Genomic DNA, 26,299 nt, shown 5'->3' with positions numbered 1-26,299 from the left:
TCTCTCCCTCACTCCTGCCCTATGCTTTGTGCTGCTGCTGCTGCTGCTGCTGCTGCTGCTGCCGTTGCCGTTGCCGTTGCCCTAAGCATTTCTCTCAAGTATTGCTTCCTCCTCAATTCTAGTCTGTCCGGGCCGTATCACACTCTCTCTTGCCATTGGCCTCTTTTCTCTCCCTCTCTCTCTCTTTCGGTTTTACGCTGTTCCCAATCTTACGGCCACCCCCCCGTCCCCTTCCAATTGCTCTGTGGGCGATATCCAGCACAACCACGACCCTCCCTAGGCAAACAAACAACAACGGTGAAAGACTTGGGGGCGCAAGATAACAAGACGAAAAGAAGCAAAGCCGATTTGCACCGACCACGCATACATGTTACGGCGGGATCACCGAACGAAACCGCTTTGATACTACCCGAAACCGCCTCCGAGAGCCGTCCAGCGAAGGATCGCTTCCGATACGTGCTCAAGGTGACCATATCTACCTTGTTTGTTCTGGCCAATCTGGCTTCTCAAAGGTACGACGACTCTGCATGTGAGCCAAACAAACCATCCTCTGTTGATTTCCCTTCACCTGGGGCTGTAACCCATGCATGTGTTGTAAGAGTTGACATGGCCTCGAGCGACCTCTTTGTGCGGCAGCTGGACGCTCGCTGCTCGGCCCTCAAACGAGCGACTTGAGTCTGCAACTGTCCGTGCCTCGTGACCTTGCGCTCTGTTTCACACTCTTATTTGTTTGCATCAATTCTGACAGCCATTCCTCCTCCTTCTCTTCACCCTCTGACTCTCGTTCTTCACCATAGTTTTTTTTTTTTTTTTTAAAAAAAAAAAAGACGGTCTGACTAAATACCTGCTGCAGTAAGACGGAAGCTGACTCACAACTCCTGTAAAGTCAAGCAAAGTCGACCTTGGACTTGCATTTTGCTGCTGCCTCCCTTCATCCTTCAGGCAGCGCCAAAAAAGACTAGGTGACTCTCTCGTCGTCACGTTCTGGAATCTCGGGAAGAGAACATTATTCAACATGGTACCCGAACAAGGCGCTGGCGGACCTGTTGAGAGGACTCGAAGGAGTCTCTCCACCTCAGCACCCTGCCCCAACAACGACAGCAAAGCAATGCAAGATGCCGATGTTCAAATGCAACCACCACCTCAGGACGAGCCGCAAAGCTCGAGCACCGCAAAACCATCCTCACAAGAGTCGCCCCGGCGGTGCAATCTGCGAGCATCTACCCCTGGGTCTTCAGCTTTGTCAAGGAATCCCTCTACCGAATCCTCGTCTTCAGCCTCAACTCCCGAACCGGCCGTTACCCGCCACGCGAAGCGGGCCTCTCACCAGCAACATTCGTGGCCCTTGGAACCGCCAGTCACAAGATCAACACTAAGCGAACTCGACGTGTCAAAGATTATTTACAATCCAAAACTCAGGCATGACATCAACTTTGACCCGGGGCTGCACTTCAGACCAAACCTCGATGGCGAAAAGGGCCGCAAGAAGCAAGAGAGGGCAAATCAGTTTTGGAAGATGATGAAGGAGGAGCTGGCCATGTTCATCACGGATCGACCGAGCTTCTACGCCAAGCACGGCGAAAGCGACGAGTGGACTTTGCCCACGCTTTTGAAGGCGGTCAAGGAGATTATTCAAACCCTGGTGCCCCAACGGGATCGCCAGTTTCTGGACGAGGGTCTCAACATAGACCTTCTGATGCAGCAGTTTCACAAGGGCATGGCCGACCTGGAAAAGCTTGCGCTGTGGCTTTCGCGCGTGCTCAAGTCGCACTGTGCTCCAATGCGGGATGATTGGGTGGATACCATGTACACGCAGCTCAGCCACGGCAATCGAGATTCGGATTTGGATCAGCTGGTGACGGGAATGCGCAGCCTGCTCAGCGTCCTGGAGGCCATGAAACTAGACGTGGCAAACCACCAGATACGATGTCTGCGGCCAGTGCTCATTGAGGACACTATCCACTTTGAGCAGAAGTTCTTCATCAAAAAGATCAACTCACGAAAGGTGGACATTAGTGGCGCCCAGGAATGGTACCGAGATGCCGACAGGCGATTCTCGGGCACGCTCGGGAGCGACAACACGTACAGCTTTGGCGACATGGGCGTGTTTTTCGAGGCCCTGTCTCGCCTCATCCTGCCCTCGTCCGGCGAGAAGCGAGTGCCCGGCACGTTTCTGTTTGATGAGGAGCGCATCATGAAGCTCCGATCCGACATGGTGGATGCCATCAACCTGGACATTTGCATGCGAATGTACGAAGACCTCGAGCGGGTTTCCCGCTACAGCTTCAGAATGCTGGGCAAGAACAGCCGACCACTGGATGAGGAGACGCTGAGCACGGCGACAATACCCAGCTCCGAGTTCAACTTTAATACGCCACTATCTAGCTCCCGACCCTCGAGCTTGGTTCTCAGCGCGTCTGGGTCGGCAGCTTCGTCTCCACGCTCCTCTCTGGTGATGCCTTTGTACGTGGCGCCAGAGAGCAGCGAGGCTCGGATAAAGGCCAAGAATGTCTACAACTCCCTGGTGGCCCTGCTGCAGTCTGCCACTCCGTCGACGCGGCCCGCGAGCCGATGGCAGACAATGGCCCCTTCGATGGCGCTCCAAATCTTCCGGTTCACGGAAGCTCCGTCGGAGCTGCTGCCGACCTTTGAGGAGAAGCTCATGGACAACATCTGCCGGGTGGACTCTGCAATGCACAGGGAGGTAGAGCAGGCTTTTCACAGCGGACTGATGGCCGAACTTTCCAGCCGCGTCCGCGAGTTCAAGTCACTATCTGGCGTCTCACTCTTTGGGGTGGCGACTGGCGGACGCGTCTCCAGCAGCAGCAGCGGCGGCGGCGGCCACGGCCACGGCCACGTTGGCCGAGACTTTGACTCGTTCCTGCGTGATGGCCAAGAGGAGGGAGGTATCGAAGACATGGCTAACCGACTGGCCCATCTCGGCGTGCTGCACTGGCGCGTATGGGCCCAGCTGGCATACCTAGGTGACGGCGAAGGCGAAGGCGACGGCGACGACATGGCTGTGGATTTCACCTGCTAACCCAACTCGACTTTGTTTCTCCCGGGTGAGCAAAAGATGTTGCGGCTACCTCTCTCGCCAGCCATTTTTTTTGTCCACTTTCCACTTTTTCCCATTTTTTTTTATATTTCTTTGTGGCGGCAAGCAGCGATACAGTTCTGCTTTTCCATCTATTGTCTCAAGGTTCCTTATCACGCGGGCCTGGGTTTTACTCGACATCAGTTGTCCCATGGGCGCACTCATGGCATTGTCCTGTTATCACTGCAACGCACCATCGAAGGCCTCATACGCACTTTTCTAATTGTGGACATGTCCGCCCAAGCCGAGTTGTCAATGATGGCGACTAGGCGACGGCCTGTCAGGACAAAGTTCCGCCAATGCAGGCACGCATGGCCCGTCGCTGCCTTTGTTTCTACCACCACGTCATTGTTTTTTTTCAAAGCCTTGCAGAGTTTTCATTCACGGATCCGATTTGGATTCTGTGCCACGGAGTTTTCAGAAGAGGTAGACTGGGGCCATTTCCGGACAGCGGGTACAATTGTGTTTGGAGGCGTCTGCATTCTCTCTCTCTCTCTCCGTTCTTACCCGCAACCTTAATGTATTGGCTTTTTTTTTTGCTTCCTCGCGCTTACACGACGGTCGCTTTCTTGCGCGGCGACTTGATATGCTTTGACTTTGTCCTCGTCTTTGTTTGCTGCACATTTTTTTTTTCCCACAGCCTCCAGGGAGGTCGTTACGTGGCCATTGGCCACTTTTCTTGTTTTGCCACTGTTTTTTTTCTTCTTGTTCATGTCGTTTTTGCAGTCAATACGGCGTTCATAGAGAGGATTGACTTGGGGGGAGGCGAACTCCCCGGCTGCCTGACCACAAGGCTAATACGGCGGAGGGCAAGGCTGGGACCGAAGCAGTATACTTTTGCATTTTTATATATAAGATTGAGAGTCGAGTCCACACTCTGATGTATGTAGAGGGCGGAGGAGGGAGACGGGTATATAGGAGAGAACGGATTGCCAATATCAACTTTTACGCTGCGTGTGGACAGGAGTGACTGCCACGGGGCGATTGCAGAGATTGCCAAGGCACGATTCCAAAGACTGCCAACACACGATTCGAGAGATTTGCCAACAGGGCGATTCCAAAGACTGCCAACACACGAGGCCAGCCAGTCTTCCTTTTCCTCGTCCACCCTCGCATCCTGTTTGGGTTCACGGGTGCGTCTGACTCCCCCTCCTCCCAACAACCAGTGCTGCCGTCTCGCCCCGTGGCCGAAGCACCTTGATGAGCTTTTCCCCCCGAGCCGTCCCGCCCCTTTGCCCGTTTGGCCGGAAATATAAAAAGGGGGGAGGGGGGGCGCCATGATGAGTCACCGAGATCGGGCAACTGCGCGCCCCTGGCCACGCCCGGCCACGCCCGGCCGGCCGCCTCGACCGACCGTTTTGATTTTACCTGTTGGGGAAGGGCCCGATGTGGGTTTTTCTTTTCTTTTTCTTTGTCCCGCGAGGCGTGGGGATGGATGCCTTGCGTGTGGCGGGGTTCCCGCGGGGGGGTGTCGGGTGGGAAGTCGGGAGGAACACGTGGTATGTACGTACGTACGTACGTACGTGCATACATACCTAGGTTAGGATGGTGAGGAGCTGGACATTTGGGCCGCGTGGAGGTTTGTGTTGGGGACGCGCGGAGATCTTGTCTCTTTTGCCTGCTGCCGCCGCTGTGAGTGGCGTGACGACTTGCTCGGGCGATGTGTATGTACAGCCTTGGAAATAACTTGACGCTTTGCTTTGTCCTCGGCTCGTGCGATAAGCCTGGAGATGACTTGCGCTTCATGTGGTGCTCTACTCGTGCGATATATATAGCCTTGGGAGTAACTTGACGGCCGTCATCTATTGCCCGTGCGATGGATGGATAACCTGGAATAACTAGACGCTTTACTTTGTCCTTTACTTGTGTGATGAGCCTGGAGATGACTTGCGCTTTACTTTGTCCTTTACTTGTGTGATGAGCCTGGAAATAACTAGACGCTTTACTTTATCCATTACTCGTGCGATAAGCCTGGAAATATCTAGACGCTTTACTTTATCCTTTACTTGTGTGATAAGCCTGGAGATAACTTGCGCTTTACTGTATCCTTTACTCGTGCGATATACAGCCCTGGGAAGCAGCTTGACGCTTTACTTTATCCTTTACTTGTGTGATAAGCCTGTAAATAGCTAGACGCCTTACTTTATCCCTTACTCGTGCGATATACAGCCCTGGGAAGCAGCTTGACGCTTTATTTTCTCCCTTAGTCGTGTGATAAGCCTGCAAATAACTTGACGGCCTACTCTGTCCCCTGACCTCAAGTCAAGTATGGGTGTCCCATTCCAGAACATGATTCTCTACTGCCCAGTCCTTCTTGAATCAAGCATGAATGTTATATATTCAAACTTGTGACGACAGCTACCAGAGTCGCTGCTGACTTTGCGGCCGCAGCATGCCCTCCCACGTGCAGTGCAGTGCAATACGCACCCATGCCATACATAAACAGCTGCACGTGCTAAACATGGCGAAAAAAGGCCCGAGGCCACGTCGCGCACGTTATATATCAAAATGGGACACGCAAAAGACACATGCGCCCACCTATGTACCTACCTACCACTGCGTACGGTGCTCAGGTATCGATCGGCCGGCCGCCGCGTGCAACAATCAGCCGCCAGCTGCACATGCACATGCACGTGCAATAACCGGCTCCCCGCACGCAATCGCGTACACGCTCCCGCATGTCGAGTCGAACCGACCCCCTCTCGTGCGGGCCGGTGGCGCCGAGGCTGCCGCGGCGGCCGAGTCAACTCCGGCGCAGCGGCAAGGGGCGAGGTTCCCCCTTGGGCGCTGGCAGACTTTTGCGGTGCATGCGGGGCGCGGCGGGGCGGGGTCGCGGGGCCAATCGGCGGGGGAAGGGGGGCCCGCGCATGTGGTTGGTTGCCTCCGCACTGGTTTCGGGGAAGGGGGTTCAATGGTGTCTGCCCGTGCCTGGATGGGAGCCTGGATGGATGGGAGCCTGGAACCTTTGGGTGTGCATGGCAGGTTGGCAGCTGGCGTTGGGGGCGCAGGGGTCCTGTGCAGTTGGGGCGGGGCCAACGCTGGCTGTCGGGGGAGTACGGACGTACCAGACAGTAAGTACATATTGTGTGCGTGTGCTGTGCTCAGGCTATCCGATGCGGGAGGGAGGCGCTATATAAATAGGGGAATCCCAATAGAGCATGGGAAGTCCAATACAACATGGGAATCCCAATAAAAAACGAACACCAATATGATGGCATGCAACACCCAATATGACATGCAACACCCAACATGACATGCAACACCCGGATAAAAAGAACCCAGAAAACAACCGGTCCCAGGACCTTACCCCCCCTGCCACCCTGTTTCTCGAAACCCGACCCGTGGAATGTGGATACGTGGTGATGTGCTGGTAAAGACAAAGACGCACAATGACAGGATAAGAAAGACACTTGCAAGCCCGTTTCTCCGTACCGATGATGGATGTGATGGTGGTCAGGGCGTGGAATGATACAGACGGCGGATAGTCATGTGCTGCGAAGATGAGCACAGCGACAAGATGACAAGAGACTTGCAAACCCGTTTCTCCAGAGTAACAATAAACAGGCCGTGGAATGATATAAACCGCGGATAGTCATGTGCTGGGAAGGGTGAGCACAGCGACAAGATAACAAGAGACTTGCAAACCCGTTTCTCCACAGTAATAATAAACAGGCCGTGGAATGATGCAGACGGCGGATAGTCATGTGCTGGGAAGGGTGAGCACAGCGACAAGATAACAAGAGACTTGCAAACCCGTTTCTCCACAGTAACAATAAACCGGCCGTGGAATAATATAAACCGCGGATAGTCATGTGCTGCGAAGATGAGCACAACAAGCCCTCTCCGTCGTGAATTCCCAGCCCATCAATATGGATACATACGTGCGCATGCTGCCGTGCTGTGCTGCATGATTAAAGACGCGGCTGGACCCTGCCCCGAGCGAGCAGAGTGGCTTGGCTTGCGCCAGTCGGCCACGCACGTGATGCAGGGACCGGCTCGGCTGTGCTTCGCCGGCGCGGGTCGAGCAGGCGGGCCTGCGGCTCGGAGCTGGGCGTGCCCGTTCGTTCGTGCCTCGACAGCCGCGGGCTGGCGCGCGAGGCCGTCGTCGTGGATGGATGCCCGGGCGGCGGGCGGCGGGCGGCGGGCGGCAAGTCGATGGATGCAGCCTGCGACGCGGGTTTGCCGCGCGCGTCGTCGCCGTCGTCGCCGTCGTCGTCGTCGTCGTCGTCGTCGTCTTCATCACCGCGGGCTCAGCATGCCCCTGCTGCCCCCCTGGCCGCGCTTCAGGCGCGCCAGCTCCTCCTCTACCCGGCGGCACCGCAGCCGTTCCTCCTGCCAAAGCGCACAAAAACGTTAGCATTCGCCCCACGACGCAGAGTCGGCAGTCCCCAAGCACCCGGGCAAACCGCCTGCTCCCCTTTGTGTGATTTGTCACGTACCCGCAGATCTTCCTGGAACTTCTTCCTCTCCGCCCTCATCGTGGCCCTGAACCGCTCGCTCAGCACCGAGGCCCCCGCCCCGGGTCGGCACGCCTCGCCCGGGACCCGGAGCCGCTCGCCGTCCAGCTCCTCCTGCAGCTTGGCCGTCTCGTCCCGCGCCCGCCGCAGCTCCGCGTCCAGCCTCGCCTTGGCCGTCAGCGCCTCGTCCAGCCGCGCCTCAATGTCGGCCTTTTCCTTCTCCGACCCAATCGTCTCCTTGGTCACGCCCTCCAGCTCCTCCACCGTCGCGCCCAGCTCCTTCTTGAGCCTGTCCACCTGGTTCTGCAGCTTGAGCACCTCGGCGCTCTGCTTGATGGCCGCCACCTCGGCAGCTCGCTCTGCACGGGATCCGTAGGCGCCGTCCAGCTCGGCTCTCGCAATGGTGACTTCCGTCTTGAGCTCCGCAATCGTCATGTTTAGCTGCTCCACCTCGTCCTCCTTGACCTTGAACTGCTTCGTCTGCGCCGCCAGCTCCCGCTTCGAGTCCTCGGCCGCCTCGCTTGCCGCCCGCCTGTCCTGCCTGAGGGAGTCGATTTGCGCATTCACCTTGGCCAGCTGGCTCTCCGTCTCCTTGGACCTGGACTCGGCCGCCGCCAGCTGCTTCTTCAGCTCTTGGGCCGCCTCGACCGCGGCCCTCCTGTCCTGCGTGAGCGAGTCCATCTGAGCATGGACCTTGGCGAGCGTGCTCTCCGCCTCCTTGGACCTCGTTTCCGCGCCTGCCAGTTGCTTTTGCAGCCCTCGGGCCGCCTCGACTGCCGTCTGCTTCTCCTGCGCGAGGGACTCGACCTGGGCGCCCACGTCGGCCAGCCTGCGCTCCGCGCTCTGGGACCGAGACTCGGCACCTGCCAGGCTGTCTTGGGCGGCTTCGAGGCGCCCTTCCAGCTCGGCAATCCTGACGTTTCGCTGCTCCACCGCCGCCTGAGCCGCGCCGGGCGGCCCCCCGCCCCGTGCCTTGCGGGCCTCCTCCAGGTCGGCCATCGTCTCCGAGAGCATCTTGCGCGCCTCGGCGGCGTCCTTGTCGGCGCGGCTCAGCAGTTGGCGGTGTTGCTCCAGTTCCTCCTGCTTGTGTGCGAGCTCCTCGTCCTTTTCGGCGTCCGACTTGTTGTTGAGCTCCCGCTGCTGCTTGATCTGCCGCTTGAGGACGTACTTTTGGTCCCGCAAGGTGATGGCCTGCGACTGCATCCATCGCACCTTGTTTGCGAAGGATTCCAACGAGTAGGGCTCCGTGGCGTCGAAGCCCTCGGAATCAGACATGTCCTCGTCATCCTCTGGCAGCCCCTTTTCGAGGCGGGCCCTCCGCCGGTCGTCCTTGCGTTGCTTGGCTTCGGCAAATCCTCTCCGCATCGAGTCCCACAGCCCCGACAGGACGGGGCCCGTCTCGTCGGTTGCGCTGGAGGAGCCGATGCGCGCCAGTTGCGAGTCGATCGAACGGATCGAGTCCTCGAGATACGTCATTTGGCCGTCGACGTCGGAGTCGGACGGGAGCATCGTGGGCGTGTAGTGGGGATTTGACGACATGAGGAGGTCCCGTAGTTGGAGATTGATGGCCTCGATGCGCTCGCCCAGCTGGCTGCCGCCGTCGCCGCCGCCGCCGCCGCCGCCGCTGCCGCCAGCATATGAGTCCTGTTCGGCCTGAACGGCCACCAGGCCGCTTTCGAGATACTCCACCTGGCTTTCCAGTAAATTCGCCACCGTGGCATCCGGGGTCAAAGTAACTCGCGGCGGCTCATCGTAACCTCGGTTGACCTCGGGGTTAAATCGAACAATGGTGTCGCGCAGCGACATGTTGAGGCCCTGAAGCTTCCCCAACAGGCCGTCCGTCTGGCTGCGCAGATGCGAGTTCTCCTCTCGCAAGCGATCCAGCTCCACCCGCAGTTGGTTCTGCTCGCGGATTGGCGACTTGAGCGGAATCTCAATGGCATTCTTTCGTGACCGCTCCAGCCCGTCCAGCTGATAGACCGAAGGGTCGCCAAAGTAGTAGTTGTCGTCGCCCACCTGCTCCAGGCTATTCCGGCCGTGGGAGTAGGTATATAGGCTCTCGGGACTCCCAGGGACTCCGTTGATTAGCTGGCCGTTTTGCGGCGGTGCCTTCCTCCTGGAAGCCTTATGCGTCAATTGCAAGATGGCGGCGGTGTGTTCGAGTATTTTCCGGCGGGGGACCAAGAGTCGCTTCTCCAGACTGAGAAGCTCCTGAGCCAGTTCGTCGCACCTTTTCCCGCACGCAAGCCTCTCGCGTTCGGCTTCCTTGATGCGCTCATGGTCCGCAGCTCCCTGACCAAGCCTGGCCATGGAGGCCGAGGCATCGCGATATTTGGATTGGATGGCAAGATTGGATCTCGTTGATTCTACCCGCTGTGAGAGTAGGGCCTCCTGCTTCTTGAGCTCATCCACTTCCTCCTGCGACAATATCTCGTAGCCTCTGCTGTCTGAAAGTGCGGTTTCCGTAAGTAGATGAATCTGGATCGGATCTTTCAGCTCGACCCGCGCCGATCGCGGCGTTGACGTCGGTCCCAACGTCTGCCAACCGTGTAAGTAAGAAGATCGCTTTTGCCGTGCTGCTCCGTGCTCCCATTGAGGGCTGAGGCCGGTAGCGAAAAAGGACCGAAGGTGGAAGGTGAGGACGCCTGCTTACCTGGTCAAGCGACGGCGCATCCTGGGAATATCCATTCATGGCAGCGCTGTCTGCCTTGCTGCTAGAGGTCGAGGCAGGAGGGGACAGGCTGGAAACCCCGTAGTCGTGAGGCGCCCTACCCGTCGGGTAGCTGTTCATGATCCGCCCGTGGTTGCTGTGTCGTACTTCTAGAGCTCCTCCCGTTTACACCGACGAAAACACCAACACATGGGAGGGGGAAAAGGGGAATGAGCAGAGATCAAAGGCCGCCCAACGCTTCAGCAGACGAGCGACGGTCAAGCAGCAAGTCTCCACAAAGTCCCGTATCGTGAATATGGGCGTCTCGATCGTCAAAGTCCAAAAAAAAAATAAAAGAAAAGAAAACGAATGTAGAGTCGGAAGCAGGTAATTGAGCAAATTGTAAAAGGTCGTTCGTTCTGCGGGTTGGTCCGCTATGGCAAAATTCCACGTCCAGGGGGTTGTTAACCAAAAATGTTGCCGACGGGTATCGAAATCGACCAAAAAGGAGCAGCAAACTGGGCGCAAGGAGCAAGAGGGGGAGAGGAGCAAAGCAGTTGGCTGGGAGGTGGGAGGATGGAGGATGGAGGATGGAGGATGGAGGATGGAGGCTGGAGGCTGGAGGCATGGGGGATCCAAAAAGGAGAGGAGACATGGAGGGACTAAGCCAGACGAACCAAGACCCCTGCCAGCTGCCGGTTGCGTGGTTTGGTCAGTGGTGGTCGGTCAGTGGTGGTCGGTCAGTGGTGGTCGGTCAGTGGTGGTCGGTCAGTGGGCCGCCCGTTGGAGTCTGGTCCGTTCAATGCCCAGATTGGGCCTGGGGCGCGCAGGTTGGGGGCATGGAAACCGACACGATAGCCGGGAGGCGGCAGGCGGCTGGGAAGGTGGGCCGCGCGCGCAGGGCTCGCGGCTTTCATTGGACAGGGCTTGCTTTGGCCTACCATTGAAAGAAGCGGCCAGGCAGCTTGGGGGCTTTAAAGTTTAGGGGATGAGGCTGCCTCATGTGCCTTGCAGCTTGCAGCTTGCAGCCGCTGAGGCTGTTGCCGGGGAAGTTGTGCTGGCAAAGGCACCAGTCGGCGCAACCGGTTCAGGTCAAGCACGGACTGCTCATGGGTACATACTTGCATGTTGGCCTTTTGCGCATCTTGCGGCCGCTGGAGATAAATGAGGGGAAAACGGCGACAAACGGCGACAAACGGCGACAAACGGCGACAAACGGCGACAAACGGCTGGGCACCCTGCACGCACTCGAGCTTAGAGTTCAGGCACCAAGGCAGGAGCACTGTCAATCAATGAATGCGGGAAACTGTTGCGAGCTGAAGAATTCCGGCCCAAATTCACATGACAATGCTCGGAAAGTCCGAGCCAGCTCTCACAGTGAGTCAGCCATTGAGACCGCCGCCGTCACTTCAACCCCACCAGGGAGGGACTATTCCGCAGAGAGGTAAGCTACATACTAGGTACCTACCTTCTGTAGCAACGACTTCTGGAGCGGAGTACCTGCCAAGGTACCCCGCCTCGGGAGGCAGGAAGGTACATACAGGTAGGTACCTACACAGTACCCGACTCTCCCTTACATGCCGTCCATCCCTTGAATGGATACAAGCCGCAACCATCTCCAGGCGCCGCCTCCACCAACAGGATGGTTAGTATTGATGCCTTGACCCCTTCGTGCTTTGATGAGCAATGACCACTAGATTGTGCCTCTTGTTTTTTGTGGGGGAGGGGGTGGGTGGGTTTGGTTGAAATAAGCATTGACTCTACCACTCGCTGCCGATAGGGTAGCCACCTTGCATCAATTCTTCCTGGCACCTGCGCAGCTTGCCAGTTGGAGCGCAAACGTCTGGTACCGGTGCCACGTGCGGCGTCAAGCACCAGATCTCCATTGCTTATTCAAGAAAATGTATATTGTCTTTTTCAAAGGAAAAAAGAAGAAAAAAATCAACGACCGACGATCTGCTACAACGCCTCGCGAAACTGATCCACTATCTTTTGACCCATGGTCCGCCTCCTTTCCGTCTGCTGCCCTTCAGACTCCATGCCAGAGGTCACTCCAGTAGCTGATGTGTTCTCGCCCTCGAGCCGTCTTCGCAGGCCTTCGAACTCGGCCGTTCGCCTGTGCGAACTCAAGCCTACCATCCAACCGGGCAGACGCCATGTCACGAGTGATAGCGGCATGAAGCCGCCTCGCCATGCATTGCCCACGGCCCAACCGACAAAGGCGCCAAGCACGGATCCAGGCCACTGCAGCAGCGACAGGTGGAAAGCAATGGCGTATTGATACGATTTATCTGACAAGGTGATGCCGGCCGAATCGTTTGCTTGCGAACCGGGAGACGTGGCTACCCGGTATTTATACACATGAGGAACTATGGCGTGATATTGCGCCAGGATGGCAAAGACGATGGGCGTCGGGCCCGCGGGCATGTAGTTGAAAAAGCTGGCCGACAGAGGTCGCAGAACAGCCATGATCGTCGGGGGGATGAGGGCGGTGAATAGCGAAGAGACAACTAGAAAGGACTGGTTTCAGGCTTTGTTAGCACTTCTTTCCTTCCCCCTCCGTCCTTCCCCCCCGCGCGCCGAGCTCCCCGGACAATGGCCACGCACGGCATATTTTCTCGACCCCCACATGCGCTCCACGACTCGAAGATTATACAACGACATGGCTGCAAACAGCACTTCGGTCGAGTTGGCGTAGCACAGCTGGTAGGCGAGCAGTCTCCAAAACTGCCTGTACTTCCACAGGTGGGTATCGATGGAGATGTAAAAGTAATGCTTGACGTCGAGCATGCTGGCGCCGATGGACGCCGAGACGAGGCCCAGCACCAGGAGCCTGGTAACCGGGGCGTTTGTAAACGTCATGGTGTACTGGAAGGCTCCTCGTTCACGGATGTGTATTACTGTTTACGCATCTCGGGGGCCACGGACTTGGGTAATGCAAGCTGGGAGCTCTGGAATCCGTAAACGAAGCGTCGCGGCGGGCGGGAGAAAAGGCCAGCAAAAACGGTTCCTTTGCTGGCTCCAGATGCTGAGAGCTCGGTCCTGGAGGGATCGTCAACGAAATCTTGCGCGCGTGGGCTGCCGAGTGCAAACAGGCGATAACAAACGGGTGCGTGGCCTCATGGTGCTCTGGGACGGTTGAAAGCAAAAGAGGCGTGTGGTGTCACAGGCGTCACGTGCTGGTTTGGATACATGCTACATTGTACGGAGTTGGAGTACTCCGTGCATGGATCCGGTCCATCCCCGTTGTCGGCATGTATGAGGTCATGCTGGGAGGAATATTGAAGCCCCAGCCACGTCTTACCAGAAATAAGGCACGACCGGCGCTCCTTGACCCGATTTCGCATTTCGCCGACGCACCTGCCCCTGCCAGGAAAGTCGTCCTTTTTGTCCGACATTGGGAAGGCGCAGCTGACTGCGAAAACACCACCGCGCCGGATAGGCCTACTTGGGTTCCTTCGGCACCTCCTATGTACCTACCTACCTACCTACGTAAGGGTAGGTATGTACGTACCCCCGAGGTGCCTGATGCAGCCACTGCCACGGAGCTGCTGGCATTCATTATTGGTACCAGGTTCGGTTCTTGTTCTTTGTATCCGTCAAATGGAAGCTTCAAGAGTCAACCCTATGAACAGCCGATCATGTCGCCTCTGCAAGCTTGATTCTTCAACGTTATGCTGTCGCGCCATTAGTTCTAGCCTTGTGCAGCCATATGCTTGCTGTTGCGAAACGTGCCTCGCAGATGGGGGAGGCGGGTGGGCCCAATAGGAGACGAACTGGCAGCAGGTGTCAGTGCGCAGCGCAGCCCAGCCTGTACGGAGTAGCGAGATCGACGCATCGTGCTGCTCTGCTGCGGTTTGGCACAACCCCAAGCTTGACCTCGACCTCATCACCTCCAGCATAGCCCTCCTGCCTCCTGGTTGTCGCATCTTCCTATGCGTCGTCGGCATCATATCATTCGCAGTGTATTGATTCCCGCCGGAGCGGCTGCCATTGACCATCGACACTCATTTATCCCGCTTACCTAGATTTTTCGCTCTTTTTTTTTTTTTTTATTCTTTTTCCCCATCTTGCACCTTGGGCGCCCCCCTGATCGCCGACGGACTGGCTGACTCTCTGCGAAAGGGTCCGGATTTTGTTCAATCGTCTGCCTCCCAGCAAATAACAACCAACAGTCTGCCGAGCAGGGCTGTCCCTTCCTTCCTTTCCAGCTTCGTCTAGGCAGCAGCATTTTGATTTTCTTCTTGGCCAGCACTTCGCCTTTGCCGTCATTGCCGGGCGCCGAGACTAGCATCAACTGTCGGCCAATCCCAACTTTTCCACAAAAGAAACCCCGCTCCCTTTTGGCTATTCCATCGACCTTTGGTGCCACCGGCCGGACTTGCTTCGAGCCCTCGAAACATATGCTTCTGCGACACGTTTCTGACTGGGGCGTGAAACGATCAAGCCGATACTCCCTACTGCTTGCCGGGTCCCGAACAAGGCATTCGGTATCATGCCTCTTGCCAATGTTGGGTCTATTGTCTTGCATCACATAGTCTTCCTCACCCACTTGGTGTATATCAACCTGGCTTTTTCCCATGCCGAGCCCAGCCTGCCCGTTATTCTCTACTTTGTTTCGAAACTGCTGGCCAGACGACCCGAGGATCTAGACCCAGCAACATGGCCGCCCACGACTCCCACGTGGTGAGCACCGCCACCACTCGATCCAACTCACCAGTATACGGATATGAGTCTCCCAACGAGGAGAACCAGCCATGCTTTTTTTCGGCCCCGTCGCCTACCCCCAGTGTCCAGCGAGCTCAGTTTGCTACGCCCGTTCAGCGCCCCGTCCAGGCACCGGGAACAAAGTTTGCCTCCGAACCACCCGTCGCTGCGGTTCCTCGGCCGAGGGTCTCCTTCAACCGGCCTTATTTTCAGTCAAATCAGTCCAGCATCAACGACGTCATGGTCAAGGCTGAGAAGCGACTCTCCCTTGGCCAAGTCACCCTCAAGGACCGCATTGCTTGCTACCAATGGACTTACTTTACAATGGTGCGACTTGTCACCCGACCTTTATGCTGGCTTGCTGCTCGGCTCATGCCTGGGCTGACAGAATTGGGTTTCTGTAGACTATGGCTACTGGTGGTATAGCCAACGTGCTTCATTCATGCAAGTTGTCTCCTCGCCTCGTACTGATGCGCGGTGCCTCGAAGCAACAACTGATCCCGTATACAGTACCTTATCATCCCCCCTGGGTCTTTGGCCTCGGCGTTTTCTTTTGTCTCTTGAATCTTACGCTCTTCTTAATAAGCTGTATTATGCTCTCTGTTCGCTTCTACCTACGTCCCGGTAGTTTCGTCAACTCCTTTACAGATCAAGTCGAATCTCTCTTCATTCCAGCATTCGTGAGTTTTTTCTTTTTTTTTTTTCCCCGACTCCCAAAGTTGCCGGCGTTGTTTTCCCACCGTGTGCAGTACTAAAGACTTGCGTGAATAGTTTGTGTCGTAAGCAAAACCACACAGCCATCCATGCATGTCTGGCTTTCACCCTAACGCAGGCGCAGAATTGCCATTATCCTCATCAATATTTGCGAATACGGAGTCCCAAACTGCGGCACCTGGCTTCTGCGGACCATGGAAATCGCGTTTTGGATCTACATTGGCGCAAGTTCCGTGGCCAGTGCCGGCTTGTACTTGGTTCTCTGGTCGACTCTGTGCGTAACTTGCAGCCGAAGCTTTGCATTTCCCGGCAACTAACCAATCTCGAAGCGTCTTTCCAGTCCACATGATGACTCCCACGTGGGTTTTCCCTGCTTATCCGCTGCTGATATCGGCGCCTTTTGCTGCTAATCTCATCGATGCTGCCGACATCTCTGGCCACACGCTCTTCACAAACAAGGCAGCCATTGCACTCTGCGCGACGGCGACACAAGGCACGGGCTGCTTGATTGCCTTTATGATCTCGGCTGCTTTTATATACCGCCTCATGACTCAGAAGCTGCCGAGAGACATGCAACGGCCTGGTGTGGTACGGTTCCTTCCCCCCCCTCTGGCTACTGTTGGCAGCAACTGACTGGCGCATCAAGTTCATCTCCATCGGGCCTTTTGGGTTCACTGCCGCTGGCATAGGTGCGTGCGCCGACTCGACCAACCCCGTTTTCCCAGCCCGATCCAACCCCGAGTTACTGTACTGAATGCTAAAATCTTCAACCTGCTCGCAGCACAGCTAGGCGGTCAAGCCAAGCACGTCATGCCCGACAACTTCCTCGAGACGCCCATCACCGCCGACGTCATCAAAGTGGTGTCGGCGCTGGTAGGCCTCTGGCTATGGGGGCTGTCCATGTGGTTCTTCCTGGTGTCAGTCGGTTCGCTGTGGAAATACGTGCGATCGGGACACAAGCTGCCCTTCCAGATGACATGGTGGTCGTTTGTGTTTCCAAACACGGCCTTGGTACGCCCGCCCGCCCGCACCCGCCCCCCTCCCCAATCCAGAGCTTCGTCGGCGTTGACAAAGGACGCAAACCAACCAAGCTAACCGACATGCCGTCCCTCCAAAACAGGTCATTGCCACCGAAGCCATGGCCGATGTTTTCCACAGCAACAGCCTGCACATCCTGGGCGCCGCCATGGCGGTCGTCCTCGTTGTCGTCTGGGTGGGCGTCTTCTTGACCATGTTTCACTGCTTGCGGACCAGGAAGCTGCTTTGGCCGAAGGACGCCCCTGTCTAGTCTGCAGGGCCGAGGGCGCAGTCGGTTTCTCGTCCCAACGTGTCGTTGCTCCACTCCGGGCTCGTGTTTGGCGTCTGAGGTGGGGGGGGGGGGGGGGATGGTTTGTGGTTCACCTAGAGGCGCTTGGCATAGCATAGCACGTCACTGGCTCGAATAGAATAGAATGAGATTGTTTCGCATCGCAGACCACGCCACTGCGTCTCGAGTAGCAACGGTGCCATCCATCCATCAATTGGCGTTGCCGGGCCCACCCCATAAAATGTACACCTGGTTTATTAATAACAACAAAGATTCTCCATGTCTTGCTTCGCATGAATTCGGACCGTCCGTCCTTGTCTCTACTTTTCAGCCCCGCTACCATGTTTAAGGTAAGATGCTCCGAATGAAACCCGCAAATCCTGACTCCACGAGCTCGACGATGCTTCCCTGCATCAGGCCGTAAAAGGAAAAAAAGCAAAAAAGCAGAAAAAAAAAAGAAACAAAGAAGAAGCGGGAACAGAAGATGAAGCGGGAACAGAAGAAGACGCGGGAACAGAAGATGAAGCGGGAACAGAAGATGAAGCGGGAACAGAAGAAGACGCGGGAACAGAAAAAGAAGAGGGAAAGAAGAACAAGCGTGAAAAAAAAAACGCATGCCCGTGGCCAAAATCACCGCGGGGGGAAAAGACAGGCCAGCAGCGCCGTCACCACGGCCCACATCACCACCCGCTCCTTGCCCTCAAGCGCCATGACGGGCAGAATAGGCGCGCCCGGGAGTCGAGACCGGCCGGGCCCGTCCCTCTAGAGCTTGGCCCGGGGCTCGGCCGCGTCGGCCGTGGCGTCGAGGTTGACGAGCACTTCGCCTGTCTTGGGGCCGTTGCCGAAGAAGATGACTTGCACGGTGAGGTCGTCGCTGTTGGCGGGGAGGTTAGTTATGCGAGATGCGCGGGAAGGGATGGAGTAGCCGAGCAAGGAGATTTTGCATAAAAGAAAAGGAACCAAGAGAAGTCAAAAGGAATCAGAAGGAATCAAAAGAACGGCTTGAAAGGAAAACAAGATGAAAGGAGGAAGCAAGATGAGGGGAGGAAACAAGAGAGGAAATAAGAGAGAAACAAGAGAGGAAACAAGGGAGGAAACAAGAGAGAAACAAGAGGCGAAACAAGAGACGAAGCAAGAAAGAAACAAGAAAGAAACAAGAGAGAAACAAGAGAGAAACAAACATACCGATATCTTCGCGAAAAAGGCGCCGGCAGGGTGAGCAAAGCGCAGACCTGCTCGTCATTGCTGCCGCCCAGGGCGTTCCTCACCAGGTGCGTGGCGACGTTCTTGTCCCGCACGGTGAAGCGGTCCTTTGCGTCCGGGCTGATGCCCCATTGCTGCAGGCGGATGGGGGTTCTCTGGCCGTCGACGCCGTCCGCCTTGGCCTGCTCCACGGGCAGCGGCCTGCTGGGCGGCCCAAAGATCTTGGACCAGACAGCCTCGAACTGGGACGACGGGGACGACGAGCCGGCGCCGGCGCCGGCGGCTTGGCCCTCGATCCACTGGCCGACCAGGCCGACGACCTCCTCGTTGGTGAGCATCTCCCAGAGGCCGTCGGTGGCCAGGACGACAAAGTCGCCCTTGTCGGGCTGGATCCTGGTCGTGGTGACGACGGGCTCGGCCGTGACGTAGGGCGGCGTCTTGAGCAGCGGCGACGGGCTGCGCCCAAAGAAGCTGCTGCGGAGCTTGCCGGCCACCTCCCGGCTCCACTTGTAGACGGCGTCGCCAAAGGCGCGCGTGGGCTCCAGGCCCCCCAGGACGCGGCCGTTGCGGACGACGTTGTCCTCGCCAGGGTGCTCCTTGCGCATGCGGGCGGCCTCCTTGGCGTTGCCGCCGGTCTGGTCCTCGGACAGGGCGGTGGCGGTCCACCTGCCCGACCCGGACCGCCGCCCGAGCACCGCCCGTGAGTCTCCTGTGCAGGCCACGCGGAGCAGGTTGCTGCGGCTGTCGTAGAAGGAGAGCAGGGCGCAGGATCCAGACAGGGCCGGCTGCAGCAGCTCGGCGGCAACAGCCTTGGAGCTTGCCTTGAACACCCTTTCCACGCTCTTGTGGACGATTTCATGGTCCAGGCGGTTGAAGCCCGTCTTGATGGCCTGGTCAATGGCCTCGTCGGACGGAGAGTTGCCCTTGTCCGCCTTGTATGTCTCGTTGAGCTCCCGGGCCACGTAGCTGATGAGGCTCTCGCGCAAAGTAGCCGATGTCGTCCAGCCGCTGATTTGAAATCGCGACGCGAATGAGATCCGAGTCAGCAGAGGACACTTGATCTCTCCAGAGGCGTTTTTTTCACCCCCCTTCCTTTCGGGGGCCGGGGCGCGGATGCTGTCAAGGGGCTGACGAGAAGTAAACTCACGAGTGGCCGTCAAATACACCCCAGAACATCCAGTCACTACTTGACCCCTCGGCCCCGGCTGACCGGCTGGGCACCTCGACAATCTTCTCGGCGTGATCATCCTCAATGGGGTCGTTGCTGGGCAGCTGCACCAAGTCATAGCGAGTGACGCCCTGGCCGCGGTTCACGGAGAAGGATTGCTCCAGCTTTCGCAGCTTCTCCGTAGCCTGGTCCGGGGTTAACATCTCAACGATGCGGCGGCCGTCCGTGGTGGGCTTGGAGATGGGTCCTTCGCCCACGATGGTGCCTTGCCTTAGCTCGTCTGCTCCGACTACCAGAACGGTGCGTGCGGGAGGGGCATCGTCAGGAGGAGTAGCGGTACCTTGGGTGGAGGCGAAGCTGCGGGCGACAGTCCGAGCGCCGGTGGTGTTGATCGAGTACCAGGCCCCGTAGCCGAGGACAATGCCGGACACGAGCGCCACGGGCAGACGGCGAAAGTACATGGAGGACCTCAGAGGCTCATTGGCAGCAGCCTGGCGACGGGCGTTGTGCCTGGCAGCGGAGAAGAGGGAGGCGCGGGAGAGGTTGCGGGCGGCGGTCAAGTATGAGGATGTCGTGCGAAACGCCCGGAGGGCTGCGCGGTGCATCGGACCGGTTGTACGCGAGGTTGGCAACTGGCAAGCTCCTAGGGCTGACGAGGCTGGGAGACGTGGTCTCGGGAGCCGGGAGGGGAAGTAGACGTAGCCTTGTCGGCGAAACGAAACTTGAGAGCCGCACAGCTTTCAGGGGAGGGCAATGCTGGAGAGTGATTGCTTTGTTCGGCGGGATGATGGTGTCGACGGTGCCGGCGATGAAAGCAGGATCCGAGATTCCCGGCTACTGATGGGCAGCTTTCAGCTTCCAGCATTCAGCAGGCGTGGGCAAGTTGAGGTGGAGGGGATTGAGGTGAGGGTGACTTGAGACGAGTTGGTTGGCGATGGCTGGGAGAAGGGTTGCTGAAACAGATGGGAGCAGAGGCTTACGCCGGCGCACGGGATTGGCTGGCCGCTGCAGCTATACGGAGTACCCAGGCGGTAGTCCGTACGGGCCCATCCATCACATGCCTGCCGCTGGCCTCATTTTGCAGCACCGACCCACCCACCACTAACACGTACGGGGGACTCACCGCAGGGTACTCACCACGGGGTACTCACCACGGGGTGCTCACTGCGGGGTACTCATAGGTAGGTATGTACCTACCTTACGTCCTCATCGACTCATCATCACCAACCAGACTTCACCCATCACCATCACCATCACCACTCACCTCACCAGACTCAACGCGCCCGTCGCTCCCGCCCCCCTCCCAATGGCGCAGCCAACCTCCCCCCTCCCCGGCGCCGACCGCATTCGCTCCCTCCAAGACCAAGACTCCATATTCCACGCATTCGACGCGTACCCCTGGACCAAAGACCCCACGTTCCTGGTACGACCCGTGCCGCAAACCCTCTCCCCGTCCACACCTCGAGCACACGCTACACACCGCACACATCCGTATCCTCGCCCTTCTAACCCCCTTCCCTCCAGTCCGGACTCTCCGCCATCCTCGGCCCCCCCAACTCGTCCCCCGGCTCGCCAGCCGACATGGCCGTCCACGCCCGCATATTCTACTACGCCCAGCGCGTCGGCGTCCAGATCGACTTCTCCCACTACGCAGCCTGGCTGGCCCAGCACCCCGACCACAAGCCCCCCCAGGTCCTGCCTCACGAGTACCTCTCCTCCCCGGCCGCCGACCTGTCCGAGCCCTTGCTTCCGTGGCAGCAAGCTGCCCCCAGAGCCGATCTCTTCGTTGATCGCAAAGCTGCCGCCGACGCTGCGGCTGCTTCTGGCGACGGCCAGCCCAGCTACCCGATGGGGTTTGCCCAGATGCTCGCGTTGCTCCAGCAGGGCAAGGAGATTCCCGGCATCCGCCAAATTCCCGATACGATTGCTCGGGCTCCCGTGCGTCTCAACCCTCCAAGCCGTACTGCCACCTCCGTCAAGGGGCTTTTCGCTCTTGGTTCTCTAACCCCCGTTTTGCGCAGTCTGTGAAACCCGTTGGCACTCGGGCAGCGCCGAGAAAACCCTGGGAGAAGCATGTGTCCCCGGAAGCCTCGGAACTTAACCTTCCAAACGCTCTTGATACCGAGTTCCCGCCGATCGACACGGATATTGCTTACCCATCTTCGACAGCCGAGACCGTAGCCTCTTGACACCGAGCCACGGCTAGCGTACCTAGTCAAACTCTCTTGTTCTTCCGTTTTCATATGGGTCAGGTGCTACCGGCGCTCGTCATCCATTCACCGCATCATGCACTGCTGCCTTATCCTTTAATCATTTATCATTCATCATTTATTTTTTGGACTTCATATAAACTGCTCCATAGTAGGCAAGTCGCTTGTAAGATACTACTACCTCTCAGACTTGGAGTCAATCATTCGCTTTCCAGGAGCATGCTTGTCATGCCAAATCACGTCGTCACTGTTTCTTTCAAGTCTAAAGCAAAATTCTTATATTATGCAAAGGCGATAATGACTTCGAGATCTGACTAAGGGGAGGGAAAAAAAAAAGAAACACTAGCTCCGTATTAACGATATGCACCTCCAAAACGCGGGCCAGGGCCCATGCGACCACCCATTCCGGGCCCTACACCTGGTCCAGGCCGAGTAGTGACGGCGTGGTTAGTACACAGCATGCCGACGCGAGATCCAAACTTGGACCCACGAAGAGACACCATGTGCTTCCGAATGTGAGCCGCCACCATCTCCCGATGCTGAGGCGTAGCATTGTTGAGAATCCACTGCACAAGATAGTTGCCGTACTGGTCACTGGCAATGTCGATCAGCGGGATCCGGGTTCGATCCAAGCGGCCTTCGCAAACGCGGTCCAGGTAGCGTCCCAGAAAGTCGCTTCCGCCAATCTTTAGGCACTTTTCCACCACCTTGGACGCAAACTGATCCGTGCTGTATTCGGCGGCATAACGAATGACGTGGTCGACAGCCCTGCCACGATCAGGAGGCGCACCGTGCTCGCAAATGTGCTGGATGCACCAGTTGCCAAATTGACCGTGTGCCACGATATCAATATTGGCGAGTACTTCTTCGATGCACGGGCGCTTGGGAAACGCCGCGTTAGTACGTGCCCGCCACGAGGGGAGAAATTCGCCAAGGAGAAAACCAACCTTGTCTTCCTCCAAACAATTTTCGAATATGTTTTGCACCACCAAGCTGCCGGTTTCACCCAAAGCTACCTCATGCCACATGCCTCGCAAAGCTTCATTGACGAATTTCATAATTTGAGGCGGAGATTCGGTCCATCGAAGCTCAAAGAGCTTCTGCCATACATGGCAAGCATATCGATGTATCACTGTTTCGGGAATGCGGCGAAGGAGTTCATGGACCATGACTGCCTTGTACTCTTCCGGAACCGAGTCAAAGGCCTTTTGCACCACGTGGCAACCAAAGGGGTCCATGGACAGATTGAGAGTGTTGCCGCGAATCGCTTGTGCAATCTTAATCACCTGCTCCGGAGTGCCGTGCTCAAAACATCGTTGAACTAAAAAGTTACCAAATCTGTTCACCATCAGTAGATAAGCCTGGGCCACGATAGCCTCTACAATGTCGTATTTCTGGTCAGGTGTGCCGACTTTTAATTTCTGCTGTAGGAATATGGAAGCTTGTTGGTCATTATTGCACACAATCTTATCGACTATGTATTTCCAATTGCAAGTCACATTACGGTCGAGAAGACGTCGATAATTGAGAGGTTCAGTTGGGGGCAAATATGTCGGGCCATCAGTAGAAAGTCCCTAGTGAGGAGCATTAGTATAGTATACTCATATGCCCTCGTCTTCTGCCTGCCAAGGTGAGAGGGGTTTTTTTTTCTTTTTTTTCCGTACTTTTCTTTTGCGAAAACAAACTTACTTCAGTCTTCCAATTCGTCTTGGATGTAAATTCAGATGCGTGAGGAGACAGTGGAGTGCCAACAGGCTGCTGCTGATAACCTGAATAGGTTCCCAAGCCAATAGTGCCGAGACCTGGTGGTGGATGTAAAGTCCCAGTCTGCATGGTGCCTCCCATCGCCTCAAACTGGCCAATTTGACCAACGCTCACAGGGTTGTAAACAACGTTTGGCAGATGATGAGAGTTGTGGACCCGGTGATCAAAACGATGAGGTCGGCCTCTTGTGGACTGATGCATGATCAGGTCCGAGTCGGGACTCAGGCGATCTCCCCGATAGCCATCCATCATTTGGTACGCAGTGCTCGCATCAGAGAATCCTTGATTGAATCCACGGCCCCCGGGCCAGGTCCCGGGCTGTGGCTCGTTGACCGTTCCTTGAAGAGCATTACTGGCAATGGACCCTTTGGCATTCTCCCAGATACCCTTGGCACGGCCGAACGTCGTGGCAGACGTGGCATCACTGGCGTCAGATTGTTCATCATCCGTGGTGGCCCAAGCATTCTCGCGCGAGGTGTTGCCACTGCACCGACCAGCATTGGTAACCGATATGTCAGTGTCACCTTTCTGGGATCGGGTAGCCAGCTCTTGGTCTAGTTTAGAAATCTTGTTCTGAGCTTGTGCGAGTTGAAGCTTCAGTCGAAGGATTTCATCCGAGTCAGAACGTGGTCCATCCAGAGTCGCACTCGCCGGACGAGTACTAGGTGCTGTAGACGAGAATCCTTCTGTGGCCGGTGTGATGGGCAACGAGTTGGTGGAGGAAACGTGGGCGGGTAGCCGCTGACACGTCTGAGAGTCATCTTCTACGGATTTCAGAGCCTCGTTCTGCCGACTAAGGACAGCTTTTTGCTCCGAGAGTCTGGCCAAAAGTTTATCCATTGGATAGGATTCGTTCGTGACAGAGTCTTCGAGGCTCGCCTGTTTTTTTTTTTTTTTTTTGAAAGCGAGTTAGGGGCTAGTTTCCAATGATGAGGTTAAATCTGTAGAGCAAACCTTTGAGGTGGCTTGATTAACCAGCTTTGATGTGGCCAACACATTCACACATTGTTGCCCCGAGATGAACGACGAATGGTCCTGGGCGTTTACGGGTTAGGTTCATGCAGGCAGGCTTTCTTATTTTGAAACGCTCAATGGGTTGACTGAAAGAATGTAGTCATTCTAGACGACAGACTCAAGTTCATTGGGCGTGAATCATGGTATGCCAAAGAGAATACACCACTCACCTTTGTATGACCGACAGGTGACGGCCGATCACTGCCAAGCATTGCAGCATCTTCCTGGAAAACAAGCCCAGGAATGACACCTGTTTTTTCAGCTGAAGAAGCTCGGAAGTCGGAGGCGGACATGTTGAATCTGGATCGAGACAGCTAAAACGCCGGGGTGTATCGAAAAGAAGATAGATAACAACAGCTGCGCCCTTTTTTTTCTTTTTCTTTTTTTGCGCCTGGCACAGCCAATAAAGATTAAGAAGATTCCACTCAAAAAAAAAAACAGACCTGTTAGATCGCAGACAGAAGTGATGTGGGAAAGCCAAGAGAAACGGTGCAGAGAAATCAGAGAAGATGGGGAACAGAAGAGGGAAGAAGAAACGACGGCTGGGTGAGAGGAAGCAATGACTGCAGTACAGGCTGGTTGGTGGAGAGAGATTACGAAAGGACGACCTGACAGAAAACGTGGCAGGTGCCGGAAAGTGCTGATGTGCCCTGTATCATGTCCGTGACCAAGATTAAACGGAAAGCCAAGATAAAACGGCAGGGAAGGAAAGGAATCAAACGAGCATCTTGAACCCCCAGGAACAACGGGGCCCGCGTGGATGGGAAAGACGATGGGAAAGACGATGGGACAGTCGGAGGGACAGTTGGAGGGACAGTTGGAGGGACAAGGACGGGATTGACGAGGAGAAGCCGAGGCCTGCAGCGGAATCGAGGGCCCTTTGCGCCTGAAGCTCGGAATTCCTAGACAGCTACAGCCGCATGCACCTGTCAAGTTGGTCACGGCAGGTGGATGCCACTCTCGCCAAGTCAACCTTGAATCATGCACATGGAAGCCATGCCACCAACCAATGTGCCAAGGATTCTGAAGCAACGTTGTCCTCGGTCGATTCACGCTCACCGCTGAGGCAGCAGGTGGGCGAATACATCGCATCCCCGTTCCGAGTTCATCGCAGCGACTTCAAATAACCATACCCTCCACGTAGGCCCAGGTCTGCAGCGGTGGCCAAAGGCTCCGCAGCTCATTTTCACAGCGATACGGGGCAAGGGTGTCCGATTCCAGCGTTTCGGTAGGTTTTTCTTTTCCAAAAGTCTTTCTCAACGGAACTAACTGACTGCATGTAGTTGGTACAGTGATATACACACGCCAGCTCAGGGAGTCGGTCACCTATACTCATCCATACATTCCCTTCTCCGGCATCGCGTCTGTCAGTATGGGTTCGCGCGCTGGAAGCCGGCTCCTTTTGTTCTCCCGCATCCCTTTATGAATCCTGTCGAACACAAAAAAACAAAAAAAAAAAAAGAAAACACAATCCCTGTGGGCCACCGTTTTATCGCTTCTTGCCATGTTTATCTGTACAAAGGTTAGCTACCTGCTGTACGGCTGGCAACTCGATCAACGACCGACGTACCAGGAGGACCACTCTTCTTTTTCGGTGCGCTCTTTCCACGTTGTTTCAGTCTGATCAAGTAGGTCAGCTTATGGTTCTTCCGCTTCCCAGCTTCCGACAAGTAGACCCGGCATACTCTTCAATGTATTCGAATCGGTCTTGTTCGTCCTCGTCCCAGGTGGCCAGGACTGGTCCAAACTCTCGCTTCACATCCTTGATTGTGGCCACCTTTCTCGGGTAGTAGGCGGCGACTGCAGGGCCTTTTAATCTTTGGCGCAGCACTTTGTTGCCCATGCGAACACCTTCAGGATTATATATCGTGGCGAAGACCTGGCATTGTGCCTGTACACGGTCAGAATTATGATCATGAGTTTTGTTGCTGACAGTCCAACCTTCATCAAATCCAGTATTCGCGCCCGAGGAACACTCATTGTGCACCTTTACCGACGTTGATGTCGTC

At 56.4% G+C, this 26,299-nt stretch overlaps 9 protein-coding genes across 9 annotated transcripts; 4 read left to right on the top strand and 5 right to left on the bottom strand.

The window, feature by feature from the left end:
- Nucleotides 1-1,015: 1,015 nt before the first annotated feature.
- Nucleotides 1,016-3,040, top strand: UV8b_08148 (uncharacterized protein; the record flags this gene model as incomplete). The annotated part of the gene is made up of 1 exon (XM_043145645.1): nucleotides 1,016-3,040. The coding sequence occupies one exon, from the start codon at nucleotides 1,016-1,018 to the stop codon at nucleotides 3,038-3,040; it is 2,025 nt and encodes a 674-aa protein (XP_043001580.1).
- Nucleotides 3,041-7,336: 4,296 nt separating this feature from the next.
- Nucleotides 7,337-10,345, bottom strand: UV8b_08147 (uncharacterized protein; the record flags this gene model as incomplete). Its single annotated transcript, XM_043145644.1, has 3 exons — nucleotides 7,337-7,429; nucleotides 7,537-10,092; nucleotides 10,208-10,345. 3 exons carry the CDS (start codon nucleotides 10,343-10,345, stop codon nucleotides 7,337-7,339), a joined length of 2,787 nt encoding a protein of 928 aa, XP_043001579.1.
- Nucleotides 10,346-12,163: 1,818 nt separating this feature from the next.
- On the bottom strand, nucleotides 12,164-13,066 carry UV8b_08146 (uncharacterized protein; the record flags this gene model as incomplete). Its single annotated transcript, XM_043145643.1, has 2 exons — nucleotides 12,164-12,724; nucleotides 12,812-13,066. The coding sequence occupies 2 exons, from the start codon at nucleotides 13,064-13,066 to the stop codon at nucleotides 12,164-12,166; spliced, it is 816 nt and encodes a 271-aa protein (XP_043001578.1).
- Nucleotides 13,067-14,866: 1,800 nt separating this feature from the next.
- On the top strand, nucleotides 14,867-16,913 carry UV8b_08145 (uncharacterized protein; the record flags this gene model as incomplete). Its single annotated transcript, XM_043145642.1, has 9 exons — nucleotides 14,867-15,238; nucleotides 15,316-15,355; nucleotides 15,422-15,591; nucleotides 15,683-15,690; nucleotides 15,750-15,899; nucleotides 15,955-16,213; nucleotides 16,272-16,314; nucleotides 16,407-16,636; nucleotides 16,746-16,913. 9 exons carry the CDS (start codon nucleotides 14,867-14,869, stop codon nucleotides 16,911-16,913), a joined length of 1,440 nt encoding a protein of 479 aa, XP_043001577.1.
- A 780-nt stretch (nucleotides 16,914-17,693) lies between these two features.
- On the bottom strand, nucleotides 17,694-19,907 carry UV8b_08144 (uncharacterized protein; the record flags this gene model as incomplete). The annotated part of the gene is made up of 3 exons (XM_043145641.1): nucleotides 17,694-17,805; nucleotides 18,117-19,142; nucleotides 19,282-19,907. 3 exons carry the CDS (start codon nucleotides 19,905-19,907, stop codon nucleotides 17,694-17,696), a joined length of 1,764 nt encoding a protein of 587 aa, XP_043001576.1.
- Nucleotides 19,908-20,608: 701 nt separating this feature from the next.
- On the top strand, nucleotides 20,609-21,491 carry UV8b_08143 (uncharacterized protein; the record flags this gene model as incomplete). Its single annotated transcript, XM_043145640.1, has 3 exons — nucleotides 20,609-20,725; nucleotides 20,827-21,240; nucleotides 21,324-21,491. 3 exons carry the CDS (start codon nucleotides 20,609-20,611, stop codon nucleotides 21,489-21,491), a joined length of 699 nt encoding a protein of 232 aa, XP_043001575.1.
- A 374-nt stretch (nucleotides 21,492-21,865) lies between these two features.
- UV8b_08142 (uncharacterized protein) lies at nucleotides 21,866-24,583 on the bottom strand (the record flags this gene model as incomplete). Its single annotated transcript, XM_043145639.1, has 5 exons — nucleotides 21,866-22,393; nucleotides 22,460-23,086; nucleotides 23,202-24,155; nucleotides 24,231-24,311; nucleotides 24,461-24,583. The coding sequence occupies 5 exons, from the start codon at nucleotides 24,581-24,583 to the stop codon at nucleotides 21,866-21,868; spliced, it is 2,313 nt and encodes a 770-aa protein (XP_043001574.1).
- A 627-nt stretch (nucleotides 24,584-25,210) lies between these two features.
- Nucleotides 25,211-25,585, top strand: UV8b_08141 (uncharacterized protein; the record flags this gene model as incomplete). The annotated part of the gene is made up of 3 exons (XM_043145638.1): nucleotides 25,211-25,363; nucleotides 25,435-25,518; nucleotides 25,574-25,585. The coding sequence occupies 3 exons, from the start codon at nucleotides 25,211-25,213 to the stop codon at nucleotides 25,583-25,585; spliced, it is 249 nt and encodes an 82-aa protein (XP_043001573.1).
- Nucleotides 25,586-25,779: 194 nt separating this feature from the next.
- UV8b_08140 (uncharacterized protein) lies at nucleotides 25,780-26,270 on the bottom strand (the record flags this gene model as incomplete). The annotated part of the gene is made up of 4 exons (XM_043145637.1): nucleotides 25,780-25,802; nucleotides 25,861-25,910; nucleotides 25,976-26,181; nucleotides 26,232-26,270. The coding sequence occupies 4 exons, from the start codon at nucleotides 26,268-26,270 to the stop codon at nucleotides 25,780-25,782; spliced, it is 318 nt and encodes a 105-aa protein (XP_043001572.1).
- Nucleotides 26,271-26,299: the final 29 nt, after the last annotated feature.

Source organism: Ustilaginoidea virens, chromosome 7, assembly GCF_000687475.1.
Source record: "Ustilaginoidea virens chromosome 7, complete sequence".
Lineage (NCBI taxonomy): Eukaryota > Fungi > Ascomycota > Sordariomycetes > Hypocreales > Clavicipitaceae > Ustilaginoidea > Ustilaginoidea virens.
The sequence above is the reverse complement of the archived record's forward strand: the minus strand, read 5'-3'. Positions and strand labels throughout refer to the sequence as shown.